Source organism: Pipistrellus kuhlii, unplaced genomic scaffold (genome assembly GCF_014108245.1).
Source record: "Pipistrellus kuhlii isolate mPipKuh1 unplaced genomic scaffold, mPipKuh1.p scaffold_m20_p_1, whole genome shotgun sequence".
NCBI classification, from domain to species: domain Eukaryota; kingdom Metazoa; phylum Chordata; class Mammalia; order Chiroptera; family Vespertilionidae; genus Pipistrellus; species Pipistrellus kuhlii.
This window is the reverse complement of record NW_023425404.1, coordinates 52,488,210-52,513,401: the sequence shown is the minus strand read 5'-3', so window position 1 is coordinate 52,513,401 and position 25,192 is coordinate 52,488,210. Positions and strand designations below refer to the sequence as shown.

Sequence of the window (25,192 nt, the reverse complement as noted above, 5' to 3'; positions counted from 1 at the left end):
GAGAGCGCCAGTGAGCGCGGCTGCTCCCTCCCCACCCCACCCCTGCGCCCGCCTCAACAAGTCACCTTTTTTAAAAAAAAAACAATTCATCAGGCCCCCAATATTTTGTAAATTAATTAGTGAACCATGCATGCCATAAAAATAATTCATCAGGCCCCCCAATATTCCGTAAATTAAATTAAGTAAATTAAATTTAAAAATGTAAATAATAATTTAATTAATTTATTTATTTAAAAAAATTATATAATAGCCACAAATTTCCTACAGTGTACATCTTACAAAAGGACCTGTCTCCCATGCTTAACCAACAACAAAAATTAGTATTAGAGGTAAGTGATAGAGCTCCCCGCCCGCCCCTGCTGTCAGCCCTGCTGGGAGCCGCAGCAAAGGTTCAAAAGAGCCGCATGCGGCTCCGGAGCCACAGGTTGCCGACCCCTGATCTAGGTAAACAGTCCAATAAAGTTGTGATATTAGCTGTAATTATTATTAGTTATAGGGTACTGCCTGGCACATAGCATATATTCAATAAATTCATGCACTTTTTTTTTTTTAACAGAATGCCAGACATCCATTATACATATTTTTTATAATGTATTTTTATTGATTTCAGAGAATAAGGGAGAGAGATAGAAACTTCAATAATGAGAGAGAATCATTGATTGGCTGCCTCCTGCATGCCTCCTACTGGGGATTGAGCCCACAACCCAGGGATGTGCCCTGTGACCTCCTGGTTCCCAGGTCGACGCTCAACCGCTGAGCCATGCTGGTTGGATGTAATATGTTTTTCATTCAGTTTAAATGCTCATTCTTTCTGAGTGGTATGCTCTCTATATAAAGGACATGGTAGATTAATATCTCTCTTTTCAGGATGAAAGTCAAACTTCTGCATCCTCTTGTGATGAGACCGAGATGCAGATCAGCAGTCAGAAACAAGCTGAGTGGGAACCAGCTGGCCATGTCACCAAGAAAAGGAGAAGGCGCAGGACTGTCCGCAGCAGTCCTGACTCCCAGGTAAATGGAGGTGTGCAAACTAAAAATAAGCGCCTCCTATGCCAAAATTGGCATATTCTAAGGGAATTTTTTGTTAATTCTCTTATGCTTTTGGTGGTGGTAAACACTGTGTTGTAAGCTCCGTGAATACACAGCCCCAAGCCTAGGCTGCTGTCACCTTGCCCGGGCACTGCACTCAGGAAGCACTTGTTAAGGCTAAGCAGGGAATAAATATTTGTTGAAGAGATACAAACCTTCATTAAGCACTTCTTAAGTGAGCCGAAACCGGTTTGGCTCAGTGGATAGAGCGTCGGTCTGCGGACTGAGGGGTCCCGGGTTCGATTCCGGTCGGGGGCATGTACATTGGTTGCGGGCACATCCCCAGTGGGGGGTGTGCGAGAGGCAGCTGGTCGATGTTTCTCTCTCATTGACGTTTCTAGCTCTCTATCCCTCTCTCCTTCTCTCTGTAAAAAATCAATAAAATATATTTAAAAAAAAACAAAACATTTCTTAAGTGAGGTGAGGTAAATAAGATGGAAAGAAACCAACATTAAATATGATTTTCCCCCACTTTCCTAGTCTGTCGTAGACTTGGTGGTCACATTATTCTTTGTTTTGTTTTTTTAATATATATTTTATCGATTTTCCACAGAGAGGAAGGAACAGGGATAGAGAGCTAGAAATGTCGATGAGAGAGAAACATCAACCAGCTGCCTCCTGCACACCCCCTACCGGGGATGTGCCCGCAACCAAGGTATATGCCCTTGACCAGAATCGAACCCAGGACCTTTCAGTCCACAGACCGACGCTCTATCCACTGAGCCAAACCAGTTTTGGCTATTCTTAGTCTTATAGCAGCAAGGTCAGGTGTTTGCAGGAGCTTCCCTCACTTGCTTTGAGAGGACTCTGATTATATTATCCTTTCATTCAAACATAATTTTTACAAGGCTTAGTACTACTATTTATTTGCTAGCTTTGTATAGTCCCTTATTTGTTAGCCTCTCGGGGTCTCTTAGTGTTAGTTCCTCAGCCCTGAAAGAGTTCATCTTGCCATTTATGCTTTCCAGTGGTCCCTAGTCTCTCCTAGTCCCAGATTCACACTCTGGTGGCCCTAATGGGGTAGAGAACCAAACCTGCCACTCGAAATCTTATTCTACTTTTTTTTTTTTTATCACCTTTCCCCCCCCTCAGCTTGGTACTCATCTTTTTTTTCTTTTTTTTTTTTTTTTAAGTATTCATTTATTTTTTTATTGATTTTTAGAGATAGTGGGAGAGAAGGGGAAAGACAGAGAGAAACATATGGATTGGTTGCTTCCAGCACGTGCCCTGACCAGGGCCTAGGCTGGGGAGGAGTCTGCAACCATGCTCTTAACAGTAATTGAACCTGAGACTCTTCAGTCCACAGGCCAACACTCTTATCTACTTAGCCAAACCGGCTAGGGCTTGGTACTCATCTTTTGAAGGTAGTGATTACTCCTTTTTTAAAATATCTGACTATAAGCAATACTTTTAATTTTTTTAATGGCATCTCTTTAAATTGAGATATCATTGGCATATACGATTACTTTAGTTTCAGGTGTACAATTGAATGATTCGATTGTTTCTTATATATGTTGGGAAATGAGCATCCTAATTCTAGTTCATATCCATCACCGTATATATTTACAAAAACATTTTTTAAGATACATGTACCTTCTTAGCAACGTTCAAATGTGACAACTTCTTATTTATTATTTAAATCATTTATTTCCTTTTTCAATTTGTAGCAGGATCATCCAGAGATAAAAACAAGTGATCCCACTGAGTTCCAGAATCAAGAAAAACAGGAAAACCAGGCTCTCAGACCTGCTGCAGAAGTTCCATCTCCACCAGATGGGAGACAAGGAAAGGAGAATGCGTTGTCCTCGGGAAATAGTGAAGTAAACGGTACGCCAGGCAACAAAAAACCCAAACTGCTGGGGCAGCCCAGGCCTCAGATTTCTATGACTGCTGTAATGAAGTGCTACAAATCGGGTGGCTTAAAATAACGCATTTATTCTCTTACAGTTCCGGAGGCTGGAAGTCTTGAATGGTCAGTAGGGCCATTCTCCTTCTAGAGTTTAGACCCTGGATAGAATCTGGCCTTGCCTAGTCTAACTTTTAGTGGTGGCAATTGATCTGTGTTTCTTGGCTTGTAGCTGCATTAGTCTGTTTTATGGCATCCTCTCTGTCTTAAAAGGACATTAGTCTTGCCCTAGCCACTTTGGCTCGGTGGATAGAGCATCAGCCCGCAGACTGGGAGGGTCCTGTAGTCGATTCTGGTCAAGGGCATGTACCTCTGTTGCAAGCTCAATACCCAGCCCTGGTTGGGGCATGTGGGGGAGGCAACCAATCAATGTGTCTGTGATATTGATGTTTCACTCTCTGTGTCTCTCTCCCTCCCTTCCACTCTCTAAAAATCTATGGGGAAAATATTCTCAGGTGAAGATTTAAAAAAGCACAATAGTCCTGTTGGATTAGAGTTTTCACCCTAATGATTTCTATCTTGATTTGATGACATCAACCAAGAATCTATAATAATAAAAGTCTAATATGCTAATTAAATCAGACATCCTTCCTGATGACCTTCCAGATGATGGCAGCCAGAGGAAGGAAGGCCTACTCTTGTACAAATATTGTGCGTTGGGCCTCTAGTTTACAAATAAGTTTATATCACAGTTACTGGAGGTTAAGACCCTAGCATAACTTTTTTTTGAGGGGATACAGTTCAATCCATAACACCATTTTATAGTATTTATATGGGTTTGACAATTAAAGTAAAAGTTTGAACCAAATCTAGTAGGCCATCGGGTCATCTTTATTAATTTGAGAAAACAGAGTAACAGTGAAAGCTTCAAAATTTAGGGAATTGATCGCTACTTAGTGATGAGGAGAGCCTGCATTTTGTCCATTAGTTCCTTCTGGCTTACTCGCAAGACTGGTGCAAAGACCTGTTTGCTTATTCAATCAGGATAATTAAAAGGGAGCTGTAGTCAAAACGGTTTGGCTCAGTGATAGAGCGTCGATCTGCGGACTGAAGGGTCCCAGGTTTGATTCCAGTCAAGAACATGTACATTGGTTGCGGGCACATCCCCTGTGGGGGGGGTGCAAGAGGAAGCTGGTCGATGTTTCTCTCTCATCGATGTTTCTAACTCTCTATCCCTCTCCCTTCCTCTCTGTGAAAAATCAACAAAATATATTTTAAAAGGGAGCTGTAAAGTCTACCTTCCCAGTGGTGTGACCTTTTTTTAATGATGATCTATATGTATAAAACTCTAATATGCATAAAGACTGAACAGTGATACAACTGAACAATTGGTTGCTATGATGTGCACTGACGGAAGCGCACATGGAACATGGCAGGCATCGGAGCAGGCAGCAGAACATGGCGGGCACCAGCCATGGCAGGATTGTAGAGCAGGTGAACGGGGGCACCAAACCAAGCGTGGCACCGGTTGCTATCATCGGGATGAGCCTCTGGTGGTTACGGAAAATTCTTTGCTCCCATGTGCTGTGGTCCTGCCTGGTGCTCCCACCTGCTGCCTGCTCCGGCCGCAATCACAACTGCTGCCAACACCAGAGCTGCCACTCGCACCTGCTGCCAGCGTCCCAGTGCTGGCACGGATCACTCGGTGCCGTCAGCAGGTGTGAGCAGTGGCTACCGGCCCCAATCACTCCTGAGGGCTTTTCCACCTCCCCCTGCTCCTGAGGGGTGATCAGGACAGCAGCTACTGCTTGTACCTGCAGCTCATGCCAGCCCCAGTCGCTCTGTTCCTTCAGTGGGTGCAAGTGGGGCTGGGGCCATCAGTGTGCGGGAGTGGGGCTGCCTGCACATGAGACTGGGACCATGGCAGGAGGGATCGGGTGGGGGCATGGAGGATGGGCAGAGAACCGCCCCTGTGTCTACCGCAGCCTCACAGCCCACAGTTCCTTTCAAGGTGCATGAATTCGTGCACTGGGCCCCTAGTGTTTGTATATTCTTAGATTCTAACATCCTAAAAACCTCTTCCCTAAACTTAACTAAACGTTTGTTTCAATAAGATCAGAAAACTTCAATTCCTGTATACCTAACAGGACTTCTGCTTTCTGATTTCCTTCTTCAAGCCTGCCAATTGCAACAGAGTCTATGTTTCACTCCAGCCAATCTGCCTGGTCCAGTGTCCAACGAGCAGTTAAATGCAGAATTTCTAATGCTGAGCCTTCCCATTTCCCCCATAGTTTTGCATTTCTTACTAAATATCGTTCCAGGAGATCGAGGTTCTGATTCAGTAGGTGTAAGATAGTCTGGGTGTCTGTAGTTTTCAATAAGCATCCCAGGTTTGACACTTCCCCTGTGTTTTTTTAAATAATCCTGATCTGAGGATATTTTTTTCTTTTCTCTTTTTTTAGAGAAAGAAAATGAAAGGCAGGGTGAGAGAGAGAGAAACATGAATGTGAGGGAGGCACATCAATTGGTTGCTTCCCACACACACCCCTGCCAGGAGCCAGGAATCCAGTCTGTAATTGAGGTATGTGCCCTTGACTGGAACCAAACCCTCAACCCTTTAAAAGGTGGGCTGAGGCTCTGACCACTGAGCAAAATCCACTAGAGCTCCTTTGTCTTTTCTTTTTTTTAATTTTTATTTTAATTTTATTATATTTTTAAATAAGTATATTTTATTGATTTTTTACAGAGAAGAAGGGAGAGAGATAGAGAGCTAGAAATGTCAATGAGAGAGAAACATCGACCAGCTGCCCCCCTGCACACCCCCCACCGGGGATGTGCCCGCAACCACTGTACATGCCCTTGACCGGAATTGAACCTGGGACCTTTCAGTCTGCAGACTGACGCTCTACCACTGAGCCAAACCGGCTTCGGCTCCTTTGTCTTTATATGCATATACCTCACATACCCATTTTAAAACCATAATTTAGAAAAAGTTGTTGGAAAGTATGACAAAGAGCCAGAATTGGGGGTAGAATTACAGATGTCTGCTAGCCCACCAATTACTTTATCCAGAAGATGTAGCTTTAGGACTAAGTTTCGATGCCATAGGAAAACAGTGTGGACCCATTAAGTCAGGTTTGACTAATGAAACACAAGCTGTTTGAAGGAGAAAATTTTGATCATGTAGTTAGTTTCTGGTGAGAGAATTTATTTTTTGTTTTATTTTTAAATAAATTTTAATTGATTTTTGAGAGAGAGAGAGAGGAAGAGAGAGGGACAGAGAGTCAGAAACATCGATGAGAGAGAAACATAGATCAACTGCCTCCTGCACAGCCCCCACTGGGGATGTGCCCACAACCAAGGTACATGCCCTTGACCGGAATTGAACCTGAGCCAAACCAGTTAGGTGAGAATTTATTTATTTATTTATTTATTTATTTATTAAATATATTTTATTGATTGTTTACAGAGAGGAAGAGAGAGGGATAGAGAGTTAGAAACATCAATGAGAGAGAATCATCTATAAGCTGCCTCTTGCACAACCCCTACTGGGGATGTGCCTACAACCAAGGTACATGCCCTTGTCCAGAATCGAACCTGGGACCTTTCAGTCCGCAGACCGATGCTCTATCCACTGAGCCAAATCAGTTTCGGCGAGAATTTATTTTTTAAATTTTTATTTTTGCATAATTTCAGACTTAAAGTTGTAAGAATAATACCATAAATTCTTATGTCTTTTTCACCTAGATTTCCCAAATGTTAACATTTTATTACATTATTTCCTATATTTTTATTTATGTATACATATATGTGTGATATACATTTTTTCCTGAATTGTTTGAGAGTAAGTTACAGATATGTGCTCTTTGACCCTAAATCAGTGGTTCCCAAAGTGGGGCACACACTCCACAGGGGCTTGGTGGGGGTGGGGCCGGCTGGACACTTCTGTTCTAGAGAAAGGTCAAATAACAATATTAAAATATTTCCTCTAATTCACTTTTTAAAAAAATATATTTTATTGATATTTTTACAAAGAGAAAGGGAGAGAGAGATAGCTAGAAACATCGATGAGAGAGAAACATTGACCAGCTGCCTTTTGCGCACCCCTTACTGGGGATGTGCCCGCAACCAATGTACGTGCCCTTGACCAGAATCGAACCTGGGACCTTTCAGTCCGCAGACTGACTCTCTAGCACTGAGCCAAACCGGCTTCGGCTCTTCTAATTCACTTTTAATGTGCATGAATTTCATATATCAGGCCACTAGTATAAATATATATTATGACATATTTATGCATTTCAATTCTCTATTATAAGTTTTGAAACTTTATTTGCTACTTTTTTCATATTACTTCATATTATTATTTTATATATATTTTGTTTTAATGATTTTTTACAGAGAGGAAGAGAGAGGGTTACAGAGTTAGAAACATCGATGAGAGAGAGTCATTGATCAGCTGCCTCTTGCACACCACCTACTGAGGATATGCCTGCAACCAAGAATTGCCCTTGACCAGAATCGAACCTGGGACCTTTCAGTTCCATTTGTTATTAATAAATACTCTGTGAGGAGTGACACTGACTTTAAATCTCCTGTTTTTCACAGAATTTTTGTCTCTGTGTTTTGTTTTGTTTTGTTTTTAATCCTCATCCAAGGACATGCTTAAAGAAAGGAAGGGAGAGAGAGAAAAACATCAGTTGCCTTCCATATATTCCCCAACCAGGGATTGAACCTGCAACCAGGTGTGTTTCCTGACCACAACTTTTGGTATACGGGATGATACTAACCAACTGAGCCACTCTGGCTAGCGCTCTCTCTGGTTTTAGAGTCAGGGTCCAAGCAGAAGCACCTGGAGCCCCAACCACACTATGGAATATTCTTTGTCTTGTTTAATGGATACCTTAGGGAACCTTAAAGATGTTGACTTTATATGTTATATTACTTGAAAATCCACTTAACATATTTTTAGTAGATTACCTTGAGTTAAAAAAGATATCAGAAAGTGGAAAATGATTATAAGTGGGGGAAAATAGTAGATCTTGTATACACCATGATTTCAACTGGATTTAAAGAACAAAAATGAAACAAGTATAGGCCTATCTTTCCTTATTGTGCTTGCTTTATTGCCTATACAGATGGCGCTTTTTTTTTTTTTTTTTTTTTTTTTTTTTTTTACAAACTCAAGGCAAAAAATTACTTGTTTTATTGCAGTGGTCTGGAACAGAGCCCTCAATATCTCTGAGATGTTCCTGAACAGAAGCAAAGGACCTGAGGAAACATGCCAGAATGCTAATGATGTGTCTTAGGCTGGTGCGGTTCTGTGCTTTTTATTATTCTAGTTATAACAACATGTTTATAGCAAAACTTATGAAAAAGTGTTTTTAAATTTTTTATATAACTTTTATATAGGAAGCAAAATTTCTGCTTATGAACTAAATTTTTGTGATGCTGTTAGTCCTTGTGCTCCTTGTGTGCCATTTCTCCCACCACCTTGGCAGAGCATGTCACATGAGTATGCTCATGACATTTCTTTTTTTAAAAGTATTTTTTACAGAAAGGAAGAGAGAGGGATAGAGAGTTAGAAACATCGATGAGAGAGAAACATCGATCAGCTGCCTACTGGGGATGTGCGCACAACAAAGGTACATGCCCTTGACCGGAATCGAACCTGGGACCCTTGAGTCCGCAGGCTGACGCTCTATCCACTGAGCCAAACCAGTTTTGGCTCATGACATTTCTAAAAGGCAATATTTGTTGAAATCTTTTCATTGCTTCTGTATCTTTGTATTTAGGTAATGAAGATTCAAAGGTGCCTTCAGAAAGAAAGAAGTCTGGCTACACAGATGGGTTTTCCAAATCTGGAAAAAATAAAAGAATTGCAATCACAACTCCAAGTAAGTTTTGCTGGCTGATGTTGGAGAGTCAGTGTACTGACTGTCACAGCTAAAAGCTGGGATGCCGGAACTGGGGCTGGTATCTGCCTTCTCCTATTTTCTAGCTGGAAGACTTTGGGCAGCTTACTTATCTTCAGTAAACCACTTCTTCAGTTGAACATTGGAATGGTTGTATTGCCTATTTCATCAGGTTGATAAATAGATTAATTGAGCCTATTTTTTTTTAATTTTTTTTTTACCTCTGATTACCTACCACAGTAACTAACATGTAGCAGGTATTCCCTAAATATCAGAGAATGCATGTCTGTAAAGTACTTGGCGTAGTATCCACTTTGTAATAAATTACTTTAAAAAAAAAGTCTAAGGCAGGGTGAGTGTGAGAATTGGTAAGGTATGTACACATATAATACCTTATTAAAAAAAATTAAAAAAAAGAGAAAGAAAAAAAAGCCTAAAAAAAAAAGTCTAAGGCAGTGATCACCAACCTTTTGGACCTCACAGGCCACGAGTGGTCTTCAGACCACAGGTTGGCGACTGCTATTCCAGACGTTTCCTTAAACCAGTGTTCGCCAACCTTTCGGACCTCATGGACCACTGTTGGTGACCGCTGGTCTAAGGGGCTCCATTTTGGGACATGTAATTCTTTTTCTCTCTTTCTTATTCAGAATATATATATTTAGAATATATACTTACTTAGAATAATACAGTGGAGAGGTCAGCAGACTACTGCTCACCTTGGCCTATCTTCTAGCCCTTGAGCTAAGAATGGTTTTTACACTTACAAAGGGTTCTATGAAAAAAAAAAACCACACTAAATATTCATTGTCACAAAGCCTACTTACTGTCTCCCCTTTCCAGAAAAAGTACCAGTGCTTGGCATAGAGCTTTTTAAGCATTTTAAAACATCAAATTTATGATTAAAATAAGGCCATTTGATTAATTGCTGAGGGGAGAGGACAAATATGTTATTCTTTTCTGATCCCCTAGACAAAACCAAGCTTAGCAGTGGCACAGTGGAGAGATGGTGAATATTGAATTATTTTTAAGATAGATATGCTTTGCCCCTGAGTTTCCAAAAACTAAATGTTCTAAATGTTTTGAAATTAAAATTTTGGCAAAGATGATATTGAAACTGAATGTTAGGAATACAGATGAGAGAATAAGTGTTTATAGGAAAACAAAGGGAAGGTAAATAAATGGATTTTGTTTGTTATTAATTTTCATGTTTTGTGGAATGTTCTAGACTTTAAGAAGCTTCATGAGGCCCATTTTAAGGAAATGGAGTCCATTGATCAATATATTAAGAGGAAAAAGAAAAATTTTGAACAACACAATTCACTTAACGAACTGAAGGTAATTATGTTCTTAAGGGGACTAAATATTTTATTTTAATCTTGGTACCATATATACATCATGGTTAATACAGCCAGCTTTTGATGGATTTGTGGAATGGATTTGTTTGAGTTTAATGCATCTTTATTATCTTAAATTGCTTTCCCCTACCATGAGAATTTTCAAAACCCTTCAAATAAACTTTTTTTAATTTTTTATTATGAATGAATTGAGTCTTCACTATACAGAATGAATTCCAAAGTGGAAATAAGTTATCCTGTTTTCTACATTCAGACATTGTGCCTGTCCCTTTTGTTGAGGATGGACTGCTATAATTATAGCCGAAGCCATCTTCTTCCCCTGTCTCACCTAAAGGAGAAAGGTGGCTAGCAGAGGCTACTTAAAGGCTCTCAGTGATTACTGAGCTCCCAGTGGGCCTTCAGTCCAGGTCCTGCTGGTCTCAGGGCCCCTTCAAGTAAGAAAAGGTGATAAAGTCAAGCCCCGAGGTTGAGTTACTGGAGTAGGGAGTCAATGACATCCTCAAAAGTTGATGCTACTATCATATGTGGTATCTGGTGTTCAAAGGAGGCAAGGGAAACATTTATTTTAGAACTTTTTAAATATATATTTTATTGATTTTTTACAGAGAGGAAGGGAGAGGGATAGAGAGTTAGAAACATTGGTGAGAGAAACATCAGTCAGCTGCCTTCTGCTCACTCACCATTGGGTATGAGCTTACAACCAACATATTATACATATCCTTGACTGGAACCAAACCTGGGACCCTTGAGTCCGTAGGCTGATGCTCCATCCACTGATAAAACAGGCTAAGGCTATTTTAGAATTTTTTTAAAAATATATTTTATTGATTTTTTACAGAGAGGAAGGGAGCAGGATAGAGTTAGAAACATCGATAAAAGAGTCATCAATCAGCTGCCTCTTGCACACCCCCTACTGGGGATGTGCCTGCAACCAAGGTACATGCCCTTGACCGGAATCGAACTTGGGACCTTTCAGTCCGCACTCTATCCACTGAGCTAAACCAGTTTCGGCTATTTTAGAATTTTTAATAAAACTTAACCACCTGCCTTATTTCTCCCAAAGTATTTGAGGCATTTTGTGATATTACAACACAAAACAGTGGAAAGTTGATTTAAAAAGGGCAGAAGCCCTAGCCAGTTTGGCTCAGTGGATAGAACATTGGCTTATGGACTAAAGAGTCCTGGGTTCCATTCTGGTCAAGAGCACATTGCTGGGGTATCGGGCTCGATCCCCAGTAAAGGGTGTGTAGGAGACAGCCAGTCAGTGATTCTCTCTCATCATTGATGTTTCCATCACTCTCTCCTACTCCCTTCCTTTCTGAAATAAAATATATATATTAAATAAATAAGGCAGAAAATGAGCACTGTTAGCAGATACTTAGTCTATTATATCAGTCACTTGATTGAGTTTTTAGTGTTCTGCCAATAGGGAAATGTACTGGGTGATAAATTCTAAATAGTAAAACACACATACACACACTAATATATACACACACACAAACTCCATAAACTTCTTCCTGAGACGCTTAATCTTGGGTAATAACATTCATTTGAACAAGATTCATAAAACTACTGTTATACAGTCAAAGACACTGTTTATCAGTCTTCAAACAGTGACAAAGCCAAGTCATGGCATTAAACATCTCCATTCCTTTATACTGATCAACAATGTGAGTAGCCAAAACCGGTTTGGCTCAGTGGATAGAGCATCAGCCTGCAGACTGAAGGGTCCCAGGTTCGATTCGGTTAAGGGCATGTACCTTGGTTGCGGGCACATACCCAGTAGGGGATGTGCAAGAGGCAGCTGATTGATGACTCTCTCTCCTCAATGTTCTTAACTCTCTCTCTCTCCCTTCCTCTCTGTAAAAAAATCAATAAAATATATTTTTTAAAAAGTAAAAACAGCCGAAACCAGTTTGTCTCAGTGGTAAAGCGTCGGTCTGCGGACTGAAAGGCCCTGGGTTCGATTCCAGTCAGAGGCATATGCCTTGGTTGTGGGCACATCCCCCGTGGAGGGTGTGCAGGAGGCAGCTGGTCGATGTTTCTCTCTCATCAACTTTTCTAGCTCTCTATCTCTCTCCCTTCCTCTCTGTAAAAAATCAATAAAATATATTTAAAAAATAATAATAAAAAAAAAATAAATAAAACAATGTGGGTAGAAAATCCAAAGAGGAGATATTTAGTATGTCCAAAATATTTTCATAAATATTACCAAGGGCTATCACTACAATCACAGTTGAATATTAATGAGTATCTTATTTTTTAGTGATAGCCATATCTGTGTGAGTTTATTTCTAAAATCTTTCCCCACTCCCATGATTTAAGGAATTGACCTATCAGATGGGTTTTTTAGTATGACCAATTTGGAGACCAGAGAATTTAAAAAAATTACATGACTTTGACATAGCTGACATGAAGTTTGGAGATTGGTCACCTAGGTAGTAAGAGTAATAAATGAGCAATGATCCTAGAGAGAATCATCCTAGCTGTGACCAATCTTTCCCTGACTTTCATGATTAGACAAGGGATACCTATTGGATTTGGTTGCCAAATGGCCCTCTGCAAAGATCAGAAAACTTGTGCCGAGATACCTGTTTACTTCATTAACAGTGGCAATGATAAAATTAAAAAAATTTTGATACTATGAAAAAAAATCTCAATTGAATCTCTCTGATCATTCTGTTACATGTTTATGTTGTATACCTTCTATACTAATAAAAGGGTAATATGCTAATTAGACCAGACATCTTCCAGACATACATCTAGATGTTCTTCTGGACAAAGCCACAGTGGTGGGAACTGAGGCAGTTAGGGGCGACCCTGCCAGTTCGGGGAGGGAGGGACAGTTGGGGGTGACCAGGCCGGCAGGGGCAGGCAGTTATGGGTGACCGGGCCAGCAGAGGAGGGCAGTTGGAGGCAACTAGGCAAGCAAGGGAGGGCAGTTAGGGGTGACCAGGCCTACAAGGGAAGGCAGTTGGTGACTGGGCCTAAAGGTGAGGGAGGGCAATGGGGGGGGGGGCCTCCAGCTGGTGCGCTGCAGCAGGTAGGCAGGGTCTCCCTCTGCGGGACAAGCTATCTGAGGACCCCGCATCGATTGTCCCACAGGGAGGCCCAGGCCGCTGTCCCGCAATTCTGTGGCAGATATGCAGGGCCGACCAACTATCACTCCACAGAGGGAGGCCCAGAGCAGCCAAGCAATCACACCCATACCTGTCGACCACAGAGGGAGGTGACTGGTGGGGATGGGATTTGTGGGGGGGAAGGGGGGGCAGTGCCACACAGATTGCAAGCATGGGTGTTGATTCAGGATCAGCAGCAGCAGGAGTAGGGCCAGCTGCTGGCAGCCAGGAAAAGAAAAGCCCCGATAGACCAGGCCTAGGGGACCTACTCTTGAGGTCCCAGACTGCGAGAATGGGCAGGGCTGGGCTGAGGGTCACCCTTCCCCCCTCTTCCCTGTGCAGGAACTTTGTGTACTGAGCCTCTAGTGTGTTATAATTGGCTCTTTGTTTGTTTGTTTTTTTGCATATTTATAAGCCAATTATATACATTATCTATAATAATAAAATGGTAATATGCTAATTAGACCAGAGAGCTGGACGACTTTCCGGGCGTCATTCTGGATATCCTTCCAGATGCTGCCACAACGGGGCCGAGGCAGAGGCAGTAAGGGGAGATCATGCAGGCAGGCAGGTGAGCAGTTAGGAGCCAGCCAGTGGTCTTGGATTGTGAGAAGGTGCATGCAGGCTGGGCTGAAGGACCCCCCCCCATGCATGATTTATAGTATGTTATAAATATTTGCCCACAGTTTATCTTTTAACTATATTAATAGTGTCTTTTATCTTGTGGAAGGTGTTTTTGTTTTATTTTTAGTTAAAACTAGCCAACTTTTCATTTTAAGGCTCTGATCTGTTTTCATGCACTACGTATCCCAGGATCATAAAAATGTGCTCTTATGTTTATATTTACTATTTTGTTATTTTCCCCTATGTTTAATCTTTAACCCATGTATTTATTTTTGTGTGCTATATGATTGACTTATTTGCTTTGTTAAAACAAGATTTTTATAGCTGCTTGGCTGGTGTGACTTGGTGGTTGAGCATCAACACGAGCATCAACACATGAACCATGAGGTCATGGTTTGACTCCTGGTCAGGGCACATGCCTGGGTTGTAGGCTCAATCTCCAGTAGGAGACATGCAAGAGGCACTCAATCAGTGATTCTCATCATTGATGGTTTGTTTTTTGTTTGTTTGTTTTTTTGTTTGTTTGTTTTTTAAATATATTTTTATTGATTTTTTACAGAGAGGAAGGGAGAGAGATAGAGAACTAGAAACGTCAATGAGAGAGAAACATTGACCAGCTGCCTCTTGCACACCTCCTACTGGGGATGTGCCTGCAACCAATGTACATGTCCTTGACCAGAATCGAACCTGGGACCTTTCAGTCCGCAGACCGATGCTCTACCATTGAGCCAAACTGGTTTCGGCGTTTTTTGTTGTTGTTTTTGTTTTTTTTTTTTAATAAATCTTCATTGTTAAGATTATTACAGGTGTTCCTCTCCCCCCACCCCATACCTCCCTTTCACCTTATTTCGCACCCCACCCCATGCCTTTACCCCTGCCACTGTCTTCATCCATAGGTGTAAGATTTTTGTCCAATCTCTTCCTGCACCCCTCATACTTCCTTCCCCCTGAGAATTGTGAGTTCACTCCCTTTCTATATCCCTGATTCTATTATATTCATCAGTCCATTCTGTTCATCAAATTTTGTATTCACTTGATTTTTAGATTCACTTGTTGGTAAGTATGTATTTGTTGTCATTTTGTTGTTCATAATTTTTATTTTTACCTTTTTCTTCTTCTTCCTCTTCTTAAAGAATACCCTTTAGCATTTCATGTAATCCTGGTTTGGTGGTGATGAACTCTTTTAGCTTTTTCTTGTCTGTGAAGCTCTTTATCTGACCTTCAATTCTGAATGATAGCTTTGCTGGGTAGAGTAATCTGGGTTATAGGTTCTTACTATTCATCACTTTGAATATTTCTTGCCACTCCCTTCTAGCCTACATTGTTTCTGTTGACAAATCAATTGACAGTCATATGGGTATTCCCTTGTAGGTAACTAACTGTTTTTCTCTTGCTACTTTCAAGATTCTCTCTTTGTCTTTTGCTCTTGGCATTTTAATTATGATGTGTCTTGGTGTAGTCTTTTTTGGATTCCTCTTGTTTGGGGCTCTGTGCGCTTCCTGGATTTATGTCTATTTCTTTCACCAGGAAAGTTTTCTGTCATTTCTTCTTTTAATAAGTTTTCAGTGTCTTGCTCTCTCTCTCCTTCTGGCACCCCAATAATTTAGATGTTGGTATGCTTAAAGTTGTCCCAGAGGTTCCTAACCCTATCTTCATATTTTTGGATTCCTTTTTTTTTTTCCTGGTTGGGTGTTTTTTGTTTTCTTTTATTTCAGATCTTTGCATGGTTCTTGGGATCCTTTGATCTACAGTTGAATTTCCGTATATTCTTTATTTCAGGCAGTGTATGCTTAATTTCTGACTGGTCCTTTTCCATTTTTTTTGGCATTCTCACTAAGGTCCTTGAAGGTCTCACTAAGCTCTCGTGGGTCTGATCAAGTTTCTCAGTGGTTTTTAGAAGATTCTTGAGTAACCTTATAAATGTGGTTTTGAACTCTATGTAAAGTAGTTTGCTTTCCTCCATTTCTTTCATTCGTGACATGTTTCTTTGTCTCCACATTTTGGCAGCTTCCCTGCGTTGATTGATTGGCTTTGTGTGATAGATGACCTGTAGGAGCCAATGCCTAAGTCTCCCCAATCAACTGAGGTGGATGCTCTTGGTGCACCCTTTTGTGGGCTGAGTGCAAAGTTTTGATGTAGTTAAGCCTTGATTGCTATTGGTACACTGGGAGGAATTGACTTCCAGGCCAATTGGCTGTGAGGACCCACTGTGTCTATAATGGAAGAACTGCTGTGCTGGAGACATGCTTAATGGGGCAGGACTTGCTTCAGTGGGGTTTTGGTGCTCACTGAGTCTGCCTCTTGATTGTGTCACTTAAGGATATGAGGAATTGAAATCTGGTGTCATCTCACACTGACTACTAGGTACACTGGCTTCTGGATCTCCAATGGGATGCAGGTCAGCTACTGTCTGAGGCCAACCAGCAGGAGCTACCGCGAGAACTATAGTTTTCTTCCCTTGCTTGGGTTTTGGATGTTTTGGAGCTATCTGATCAGAGCTGCAGTTTGTTAGGTTAAGCTGCAATAGGGGGGACTATTCATATGCAAAAGCTGCTGCTCAGAACTTGGGTGGGTTTGTAGGTCTGGGGACAGGTTCTCAGGGAGTCACTAAGCTAGGGTGTGGCAAATAGCGATGGCTGCCAGTCAGCCATCTCAGTGTCTCCGTGTTTCCTCGTCTCTGCATCTCGCACCCCAGTGCAGTAAACAAAGATTCCTGCACACAGCTCTGCAAGCAAGCCACCCTCACTTTCTGACCTGATGGCAGACAGTCCAGCTGCTCCCTGTAGGAGTTTGGGTTCCCAGAAACTGGATTTCAGAGTAATCGGGAGCTTGTCTCTCTTTAGGTTGAAAAAAGCAATGCCCGCAGCCAGCCTGGTTCACGCGCCTCTGTACTCAGCTTTTCAGAACTTGTGCACTCCTCAATGCTCTTCTCTTTCCTTCTAGTTGTAGAACTTCCACTCAGCCAGCTTTCCCGTGGTTCTGGGTGATAGACATTTTGTCTTTTAGTTGTAGTTTTGAAATTGTTGTGCGAGGCAGCAGTTTAGGTGTTTATCAATGCCGCCATCTTGGTTTCTCCATCATTGATTTTTTTTTTTTTTATCTCTTTCTCTCTTCTCTCAGAAATCAATAAAAACATTAAAAAAAACATTATAGAGGGTGGGAGAAGTAGGGATGGAATTATTTGTAGATTCCATATACTAATTATGTAATAAAGTCTCTGAGTTTTTATTTAATAAATTCCATATCATGCTCTCAAAGTTACTATATGCCCAAGAGAACTTATTTATTCTTTCTTTCTGGCCACAGGGTCTATTTAAGCCACATTATTTCTCTACTTAGAAAATACCTGGGTATTTGGGACTTGGGAAGGGCTCTCTGTAACACATTACTCAACACAACCAGAAGTTACTATCAAATCCATCACCATAGCAACACAGGTATAGGGAATGTCCAGCCTGCCAGGCAGGAAGGATAGGATGAAATAATGCAGAAAGAAGGGATGATGGGGTCGAGAGATGAAAGGGGGATTGGCGGGAAATAAATGGGAGCGCTCTTCTGCACTTTGCCAAGGACACAAAACTGTCTAAGAGGTAAAGCTTTAATGATATGTTTTTCTTCCTCAGAAGCGGTCCATAACTAAGGAAGTGGTGGCAACTCCAGTGGGTCGCCAAGGAAGATTCTCTATGGCTTGTACTCCCTCAAGCCAGCAGCGCTCACAAGGCCAGGCCCCGGGTGCTGCAGATCTGAGCACCTTGTATATGAAGGGGTCGGTCAAGCGTTCCACTCTCTCAGCAACTAAAATGAATGTCAGGTAAAGAACTCCAAAATGGGATGGAGGACAAGGTCTCAAAACTTTACAGCTTCTAATACATTTCACGTGGACTACATGAAATGTTTTCACATTGATAAAGAAAGAACTAACACTGGCCAGTTGGTTCATTCATTGGAGTGTTGTCCCCTACACTGGTGGTCGGCAAGATCATTAGTAAACAGAGCCAAATATCAACAGTACAATGATTGAAATTTCTTTTGAGAGCCAAATTTATTTTTATTTATTTATTTATTTTAGAGAGAGAGGAAGGGAGAGAGAGAGAGACAGTTAGAAACATCGATGAGAGAGAAACATCGAAGAAGCCTCCGGGACCCCCTCACCCCCACCCCATCGGGGATGTGCCCCCAACCAAGGTACATGCCCTTAACAGGAATCAAAACTGGGACTCTTCAGTCTGTAGTCTGATGCTCAATCCACTGTGCCAAACCAGTTCAAGTATAAACACCTTTTCTGACTGCTCATTGGCTAAGCTCCTGGTACACCATTCAGTGTTCTTTGTAACTTGGGTAATAAGAATCCAAGAAGGTGATCTAGGGTTTTTCCATTACACTCCTGGAGGAAAAAACGAAGGTCCACTGCTAGAGAGGCTTAGAAATGTCATATCCTGCCCTAGCTGGTTTGACTCAATGGATAGAGCCTCAACTTGCCGACCGCAGGATCTGGGTTCGATTCTGATATAGGGCATATACCTAGGTTACAGGCTTCTCCCTGGCCAGGGCTCAGTTCAGGGCTCATGCAGGAGGCAACCAATCAAAGTGTCCCTCTCACATTCTCACACTGATGTTTCTCTGTTTCTCCCTCTTCCACACTCTCTAAAAATCAATGGAAACATATCCTCAGGTGAGGATAAAAAAAAAAAAAAAAAAAGGAATGTCATATCCTATGAAAGAGACATCTTGATAATGCCTAAAGAAAGTTATTTTTTCATAGTGAAGGGACGAGTCCGTGTTGATGAAAACACTTTGGCAGCTGCAGTGGCTGGCAGTGGCTGCAGCCGCGGAGTGATAGGGCTGGTGCCTTCCCTTGATCAACCCTGTCGCTTCCTGCAGAGGAGCGGGCCTAAGCCATCAGTAGGACATCTCCTGAGGGCCCCCAGTCTGTGAGAGGGGGCAAGCTGGGCGGAAGGACCCTTCCCCACCCCACCCCCTAGTGCACGAATTCATGCACCGGGCCCCTATATAGTAAAAGCTTAGTGTGCAAATTGTCCCTCCTTTGGAGTTCTGGTATTTCGACCAGGGTCTAAGCTGGCTAGGGGAAGGGAGGGAGGCCCCAGCCAGTGGTGACGGCAGGTGACTGGGGGAAGGAAGGGAAGCCAATGGCCAGCTGCTAGGAATCTTACTAGTGCACAAATTCATGCTCTGGGCCTCTAGTGTTTTATAAATAAGAGTTGATTACTGATTTGCTTTAGCAAAAGTGTTTTAAGAGCATCTCTATTCTGCAAAGGAGGTTCATTTGTGTGACAGTATTTACACAAATGAACGGCTGCCTCGTGGGGGTCACGTTGGCGCATGGGGGCCCTTTCACTGCTTGGTGATGGACAAGTGGCTTTGTTTATAAGTTTGACACAATTACTCTTAATACTACTCATGTCTTGTACTCCTCTGTTCTATTTTAGGTTTTCAGCTGCTACTAAAGATAATGAATATAAGCGTTCACTGACTAAGACTCCGGCCAGAAAGTCTCCACATGTGTCCATATCTGGGAATACTCCAAAAGGCCAGGCTGTGCTTGGGGCAAACAAGTTGAAGACCACAAAGGGGGATTCTGCTACAGGTGAAAAATATATTAGTTCATTTTCAAGCCATGTAACTTTCTGAAATTAAGTTTATCTGTTTCCTTAAGCCTCTCCATATCTGTAAAATCAAAAGCAAACATTTTACCATAGCACATTTTTCATTGTATATGGGTGAGGGAAATGCTAGAATCACAAACAGAAAACTAGTGTCTAATTGAAGAGGAGTCCTAAGACGTGACTCTCCCTGAAGAGCATTCAGCCTCTTCTCAGACCCAGGGCTGAGGAGGACATGACAGCCTCCAGTGGCCTGCAGGGTCTGAAACAAACAGGATCCCACAGTTCATGGAATCAGAGCCACACTATTGACTAGTAGACTGGGTGAGCCAGAATAAGCCGTGTAGATACATACCCCTGTATTAATAACAAACAAAGCCATGAATCTTTTCCACTTATGTGATTTAGGTTCCTTGTAGGCCTTATGTCTGTTAATGAAAATGTTACTATTAGTAATTTATCATTTTTAAGAAGGGTAAATAATATCAGGGAAATTCTTTAAACAGGATTCTAAACTCCCAGCTGATCATAGGAAATCTTATCATGTTTAGACTATTTGGGGAGAAGCTAATAGGGAAAACAAACCTCAGTGGTTAACTTTCTTTAGTTATTCTTCTCTCCTCTTTTAACCTTACATTTGTCTTGGACTTTTCGTATAGATTACATTTTTAAGATTGAGAAGTGATACTTTAATAAAAAACTATAACATTTTTTGTTTTTTCCCCCTCTAATTAAGCCCTTGGGTTTTGTGTTGGCTTTTTTAGTTATTACCCCATTCAAGTTTTCAGCTGAAGCAGCACAGACTCCAGTCTCCAACAAGAAACCAGTGTTTGATCTCAAAGCAAGTTTGTCTCGTCCCCTCAACTATGAGCCACACAAAGGTATGTGGGATGTTTTGCAGTATAAAACACACAAAGACCTAAGATCAACCCATTTCCCACTGAGGATGTGACTCAGATGGAAACCTTACTTGACCGCCTAGCATTTCTGCCCCCTCTCTTCATGTTTAAAAAGAATGTCCAGCCGAAACCGGTTTGGCTCTGTGGATAGTGTCAGCCTGAGGACTCAAGGGTCCCGGGTTTCGATTCCAGTCAAGGGCATGTGCCTTGGTTGCGGGCACATCCCCAGCAAGAGGTATGCATGAGGCAGTTGATCGATGTATCTCTTATCATTGTTTCTAGATCTCTATCCCTCTCCCTTCTTCTCTGTGAAAAATCAATAAAATATATAAAAAGAATAGCCATTAAACAACTATTAAATATCTGACTCGGCCGAAACCGGTTTGGCTCAGTGGATAGAATGTCAGCCTGTGGACTGAAGGGTCCCGGGTTCGATTCCGGTCAAGGGCATGTGCCATGGTTGCGGGCACAACCCCAGTAGGGGGCGTGCAGGAGGCAGCTGATTGATGACTCTCTCTAATCGATGTTTCTAACTCTATCTCTCTCCCTTCCTCTAAAAAATAAATTTTATATATATATATATATATATATATATATATATATATATAAAGAAAATAAATGCCAATTTAAAAATATATATATTTAAATATCTGACTCACATTCTCGTTAATCAAAGACATAATTTCTAATCAATGTTACTACAAAGAATTAAAATTTCAGCCAAAATCAAGAAACTTAGAAGTGAGCCTGTGGGTTAATGAATGTTTTCTTTACAGCTTTCAAAGGATCCTAGGCTGCTGGGAACCACCAGTCCAACACTGGGATGTTCATTGGCCAGATGTCATTGAGCCTATATTAAAGATTCTAACATCTGTAAAAAATATGAATACTTAATGTGATCTCTCTTTTGTGCTTTTGGAATTACTTTTTAAAACCATAATCATGTTTATGTAATAACTAGAGGCCCAGTGCATGAGATTTATGAGCGGGGGGGTCTCCCTCAGCCTGACCTGTGTTCACTCAGGGTGATATAGCCCTCAGGGATATCCAACTGACAGTTTAGGCCCACTCCCTAAGCCAGCAGTCAGACATCCTTAGCACTGCTATGGATGCAGGAGAGGCTCCCGCCACTGCTGCTGCACTTGAAAAAGATCCTTTATGAGCCCGGTTTCTGGCTGTGGGGTGCTTCTGTGGGAGCACACTGACCCCCAGGGGCAGCTCCTGCGTTGAGCGTCTGCCCCCTGGTGGTGAGTACGTGTCATAGCTACCAGTGTTTCTGCCCTTTGGTTAATTTGCATATTAGCCTTTTATTATATAGGATGTCTTTTTTTATTTTTTAATATACTTTTATTGATTTCAGAGAGGAAGGAAGAAGTATAGAGAAATAAAAACATCAATAATGAGAGACTGATCAGCTGCCTCCTGCACACCCCCTACTGGGGATTAAGCCTGCAACCTGGGCATATTCCCTGACCGGGAATCGAACCAGGGATCCTTAAATCTGCAGTCCAGTGCTCTATCCACTGAGCCAAACTGGCTAGGATGTTTATCTTTAAATTACGAATGTCAATGAAATATATAACATAACATAAATCTTACTTAGTTGTGGTAAAAATACATCTACTTCTCTCACACACACATTTTTTCTTCCCAAGTTTTCCCATCTGTGGCAATGGCACCTCTTTCTGTTGAGTTATCTACTGAGTCATCAGGGCAGAAACCTAGGAGTCCTCTTTGGCTCCTCACTTTCCCTTAGGCTTCATCTCTAGCCCATCCGCTAGTCCTTTCATCTCTACCTTTGAAAAAGATCTTTAATCAGACCACTTTCATCTCTCCATTGTGACTCCCTTTGGTCCAGGTCATCATCATCTTTACCTGGCCTTCTAGAATGACCTCTTTGCCCCACTACAACCTTAAAAACAAACACTGCCTTGCACAGAATCTCCTGAGAGTTTCCCATCTCTTTTCCAACTTCAGTCACTGCCTCCTTCCCCGACTTTGGGACAAATACATTGGTGTTTCAATTCCTCAGACACACCCAGCTCATCCCCACCTCCACTGTATCCCTCTGATCCACCTGGAATGTTGTTGCCACAGACCTTTGCACAGCTTTCTCCCTCATTTTACTGGGACATCCACTCAGCTATCACCAATTCTGCCTTTCCTCACTCCCTGCCTCCCAGTCTTTACTCCTCAGCCTGGTGCACATTTCTTTCTTTCTTTTTTCTTTTTTCTTTTTTTAAATATTTTTACTGATTTTTTACAGAGAGGAAAAGAGAAGGATAGAGAGTTAGAAACATGAATGAGAGAGAATCATGGATCAGCTGCCTCTTGCACACCCCCTACTGGGGATGTGCCTGCAACCAAAGTACATGCCCTTGACCAGAATCGAACCCGGGACCTTTCAGTCCACAGGCCGACGCTCTATCCACTGAGCCAAACCAGTTTCGGCTGGTGCACATTTCTTCATAGCATGAGTCACCACCTGATGTTATGTTACTTTACTGTTATCTACTTCTCTTACTGGCATGTAAGCCCAAGAAAGCAAGGATTTTGACTGCTCGATTCACTGCTTATGTCCCCAGCTCCTACAACAGTCCCTGGCACATGCAAGGCGCGCTCTGAAGTGTTTGCTGTGGGAATGAATATGACCACCAATTTGGCTAACAGTAGAAAACCTGGATTAAAGCTTCATCTGTGCTTATTATTTTTATATCCTGGGCAAGTCAGTTAGTTCCTTTATGGAAGGGAAAATAAGAACTACTTCAGTAGTTATTGATAAAATGGTAATTATGGGAGTGAACATCATTTTTTTTTTTTTAATATATTTTATTGATTTTACACAGAGAGGAATTGAGAGGGACAGAGAGTTAGAAGCGTCGATGAAAGAGAAACATCGACCAGCTGCCTCTTGCACACCCCCCACTGGGGATGTGTCCGCAACCAAGGCACATGCCCTTGACCGGAATCAAACCCGGGACCCTTCAGTCCGCAGGCCGATGCTCTATCCACTGAGCCAAACCGGTCCCGGCAAGAGTGAGTGAACATCATTTTTATGAAATAGTAAACATGCAAATGATAATCACTGATACTCAGACATAGGTCACAAACTGTAAAAATAAAGCAATACCTAAACATCTGGAATTTGTTCTAAAAACCAACATAATAGCTGAAACCGGTTTGGCTCAGTGGATAGAGCGTTGGCCTGCGGACTGAAAGGTCCCAGGTTTGATTCCAGTCAAGGGCATGTACCTTAATTGCGGGCACATCCCCAGTAGGGGGTGTGCAGGAAGCAGCTGATCAATGTTTCTCTCTCATCGATGTTTCTCTCTCATCGATGTTTCTAACTCTCTCCCTCTCCCTTCCTCTTTGTGAAAAATCAATAAAATATATTTTAAAAATAAAACCAACATAATATTCCCACTGTTCTGTTCCAAATACAATTTACCAGGTAATGGTAATAACAAGCTGCACAAGTGAAGTGCCACTTTTTTAAATACCACTTTAATATCTATATCTATCTATCTATCTTCCAGATGTTTAGGTATTGCTTTATTTTTAGTTTGTGACCTGTGTCTGAGTACCAGTGATTATCATTTGCATGTTTACCATTTCATAAAAATGATGTTCACACCCATAATTACCATTTAATTATATTTAGATAGATTAGATAGATTGGTAGATAGATAGAGATAAGGCAAATATGCTAAGTGTCCGCCCATCCCACGTAGTAACGCCCAGCTTCCTCTCCCTAGCAACAACTAGCCCCCTTAGATTTTCTCCAGTCCAGGAACCCAACTTGCTATATAGCCAAGTGCAAACATTTCACACTTTAACCAAATGTCTGTGAAGCGTTTTCCCATGCCTCATCTCATTTGATCCTCACAGAAATCTTGGAGTAGGTAGATAGGAGACACAATAGAATCCTATTTTCATTAGCTTGAAAGTTTCTAGATTTAGAAAGCTTAAAAGCTTGACCCCACTGAAAAGAAGTAAGAAATGGTGGACCTCAAAAATCACTTCAGGTTTTCTCAATGTGAAGAATATAGTCAAACACTGTTGCAGTTAAATATTTTACCATTTGTTCTCCCTGTGTGATCTACAATAACAATCTGCCCCATGCTGATATTTACTGCTGTGTTGCTCACAATTACCTAAAGAGAAGTTTGGGTGCTTCACTGGGCTGGAAAATGTTTAGCTACATCAGGAAGCAGGTCTAATTAAACAAGTTTAATATATATATATATATATATATATATATATATATATATATATATATAATAAACTTGTTTAATTAATAAACTTGTTAAATATATATAAACTTGTATATATATGTATATATATGGCTAAGTTGATTTGCTCATGTGAGATACATATAAAGCTCTCACTGGCACCAATTGCACGCAGGTATTTCGATCTGGCATTGTCAATTGTGAATTTGGTTGACACTTCTATTAGAAAGGTCAAATAGCGATATTAAAATATTTATTTTTAATTTCTTTCAATGTGCATGATCGTGCACCAGGCCACAAAACATAATACCTATGCAACTTGAAATAAACTGCTTGGTTGCAATGGTTCCTTTTAATGTGCTATGTAATGGGAGTTGCTTTTTGTTTTTAGTGTTAAGGTTTTCTTTTTCTTATTAATATATTTTTATTGATTTCAGAGAGGAAGGAAGAAAGAAAAAAAAAATATCACTGATGAGAGAAAAACATTAAGGTTCT

General features: G+C 41.3%; 1 protein-coding gene across 10 annotated transcripts in view; it reads left to right on the top strand.

Annotated features, from left to right (window-relative positions):
- The window catches only part of NUSAP1 (nucleolar and spindle associated protein 1), a 38,086-nt gene that overhangs the window by 10,317 nt on the left and 2,577 nt on the right, over positions 1 to 25,192 (top strand). For 2 of the 10 annotated variants that reach the window (XM_036445626.2, XM_036445593.2), the window contains 7 exons: positions 868 to 1,011; positions 2,757 to 2,916; positions 8,728 to 8,829; positions 10,073 to 10,182; positions 17,572 to 17,756; positions 19,393 to 19,550; positions 20,331 to 20,447. In XM_036445626.2, coding sequence (XP_036301519.1) covers positions 868 to 1,011; positions 2,757 to 2,916; positions 8,728 to 8,829; positions 10,073 to 10,182; positions 17,572 to 17,756; positions 19,393 to 19,550; positions 20,331 to 20,447 — 976 coding nt within the window. Of the gene's footprint in view, positions 1 to 867; positions 1,012 to 2,756; positions 2,917 to 8,727; positions 8,830 to 10,072; positions 10,183 to 17,568; positions 17,757 to 19,392; positions 19,551 to 20,302; positions 20,449 to 21,241; positions 21,359 to 25,192 lie in introns of those variants that run through there. The other 8 variants (XM_036445602.2, XM_036445576.2, XR_006740285.1 and 5 more) reach the window with 7 other exon arrangements.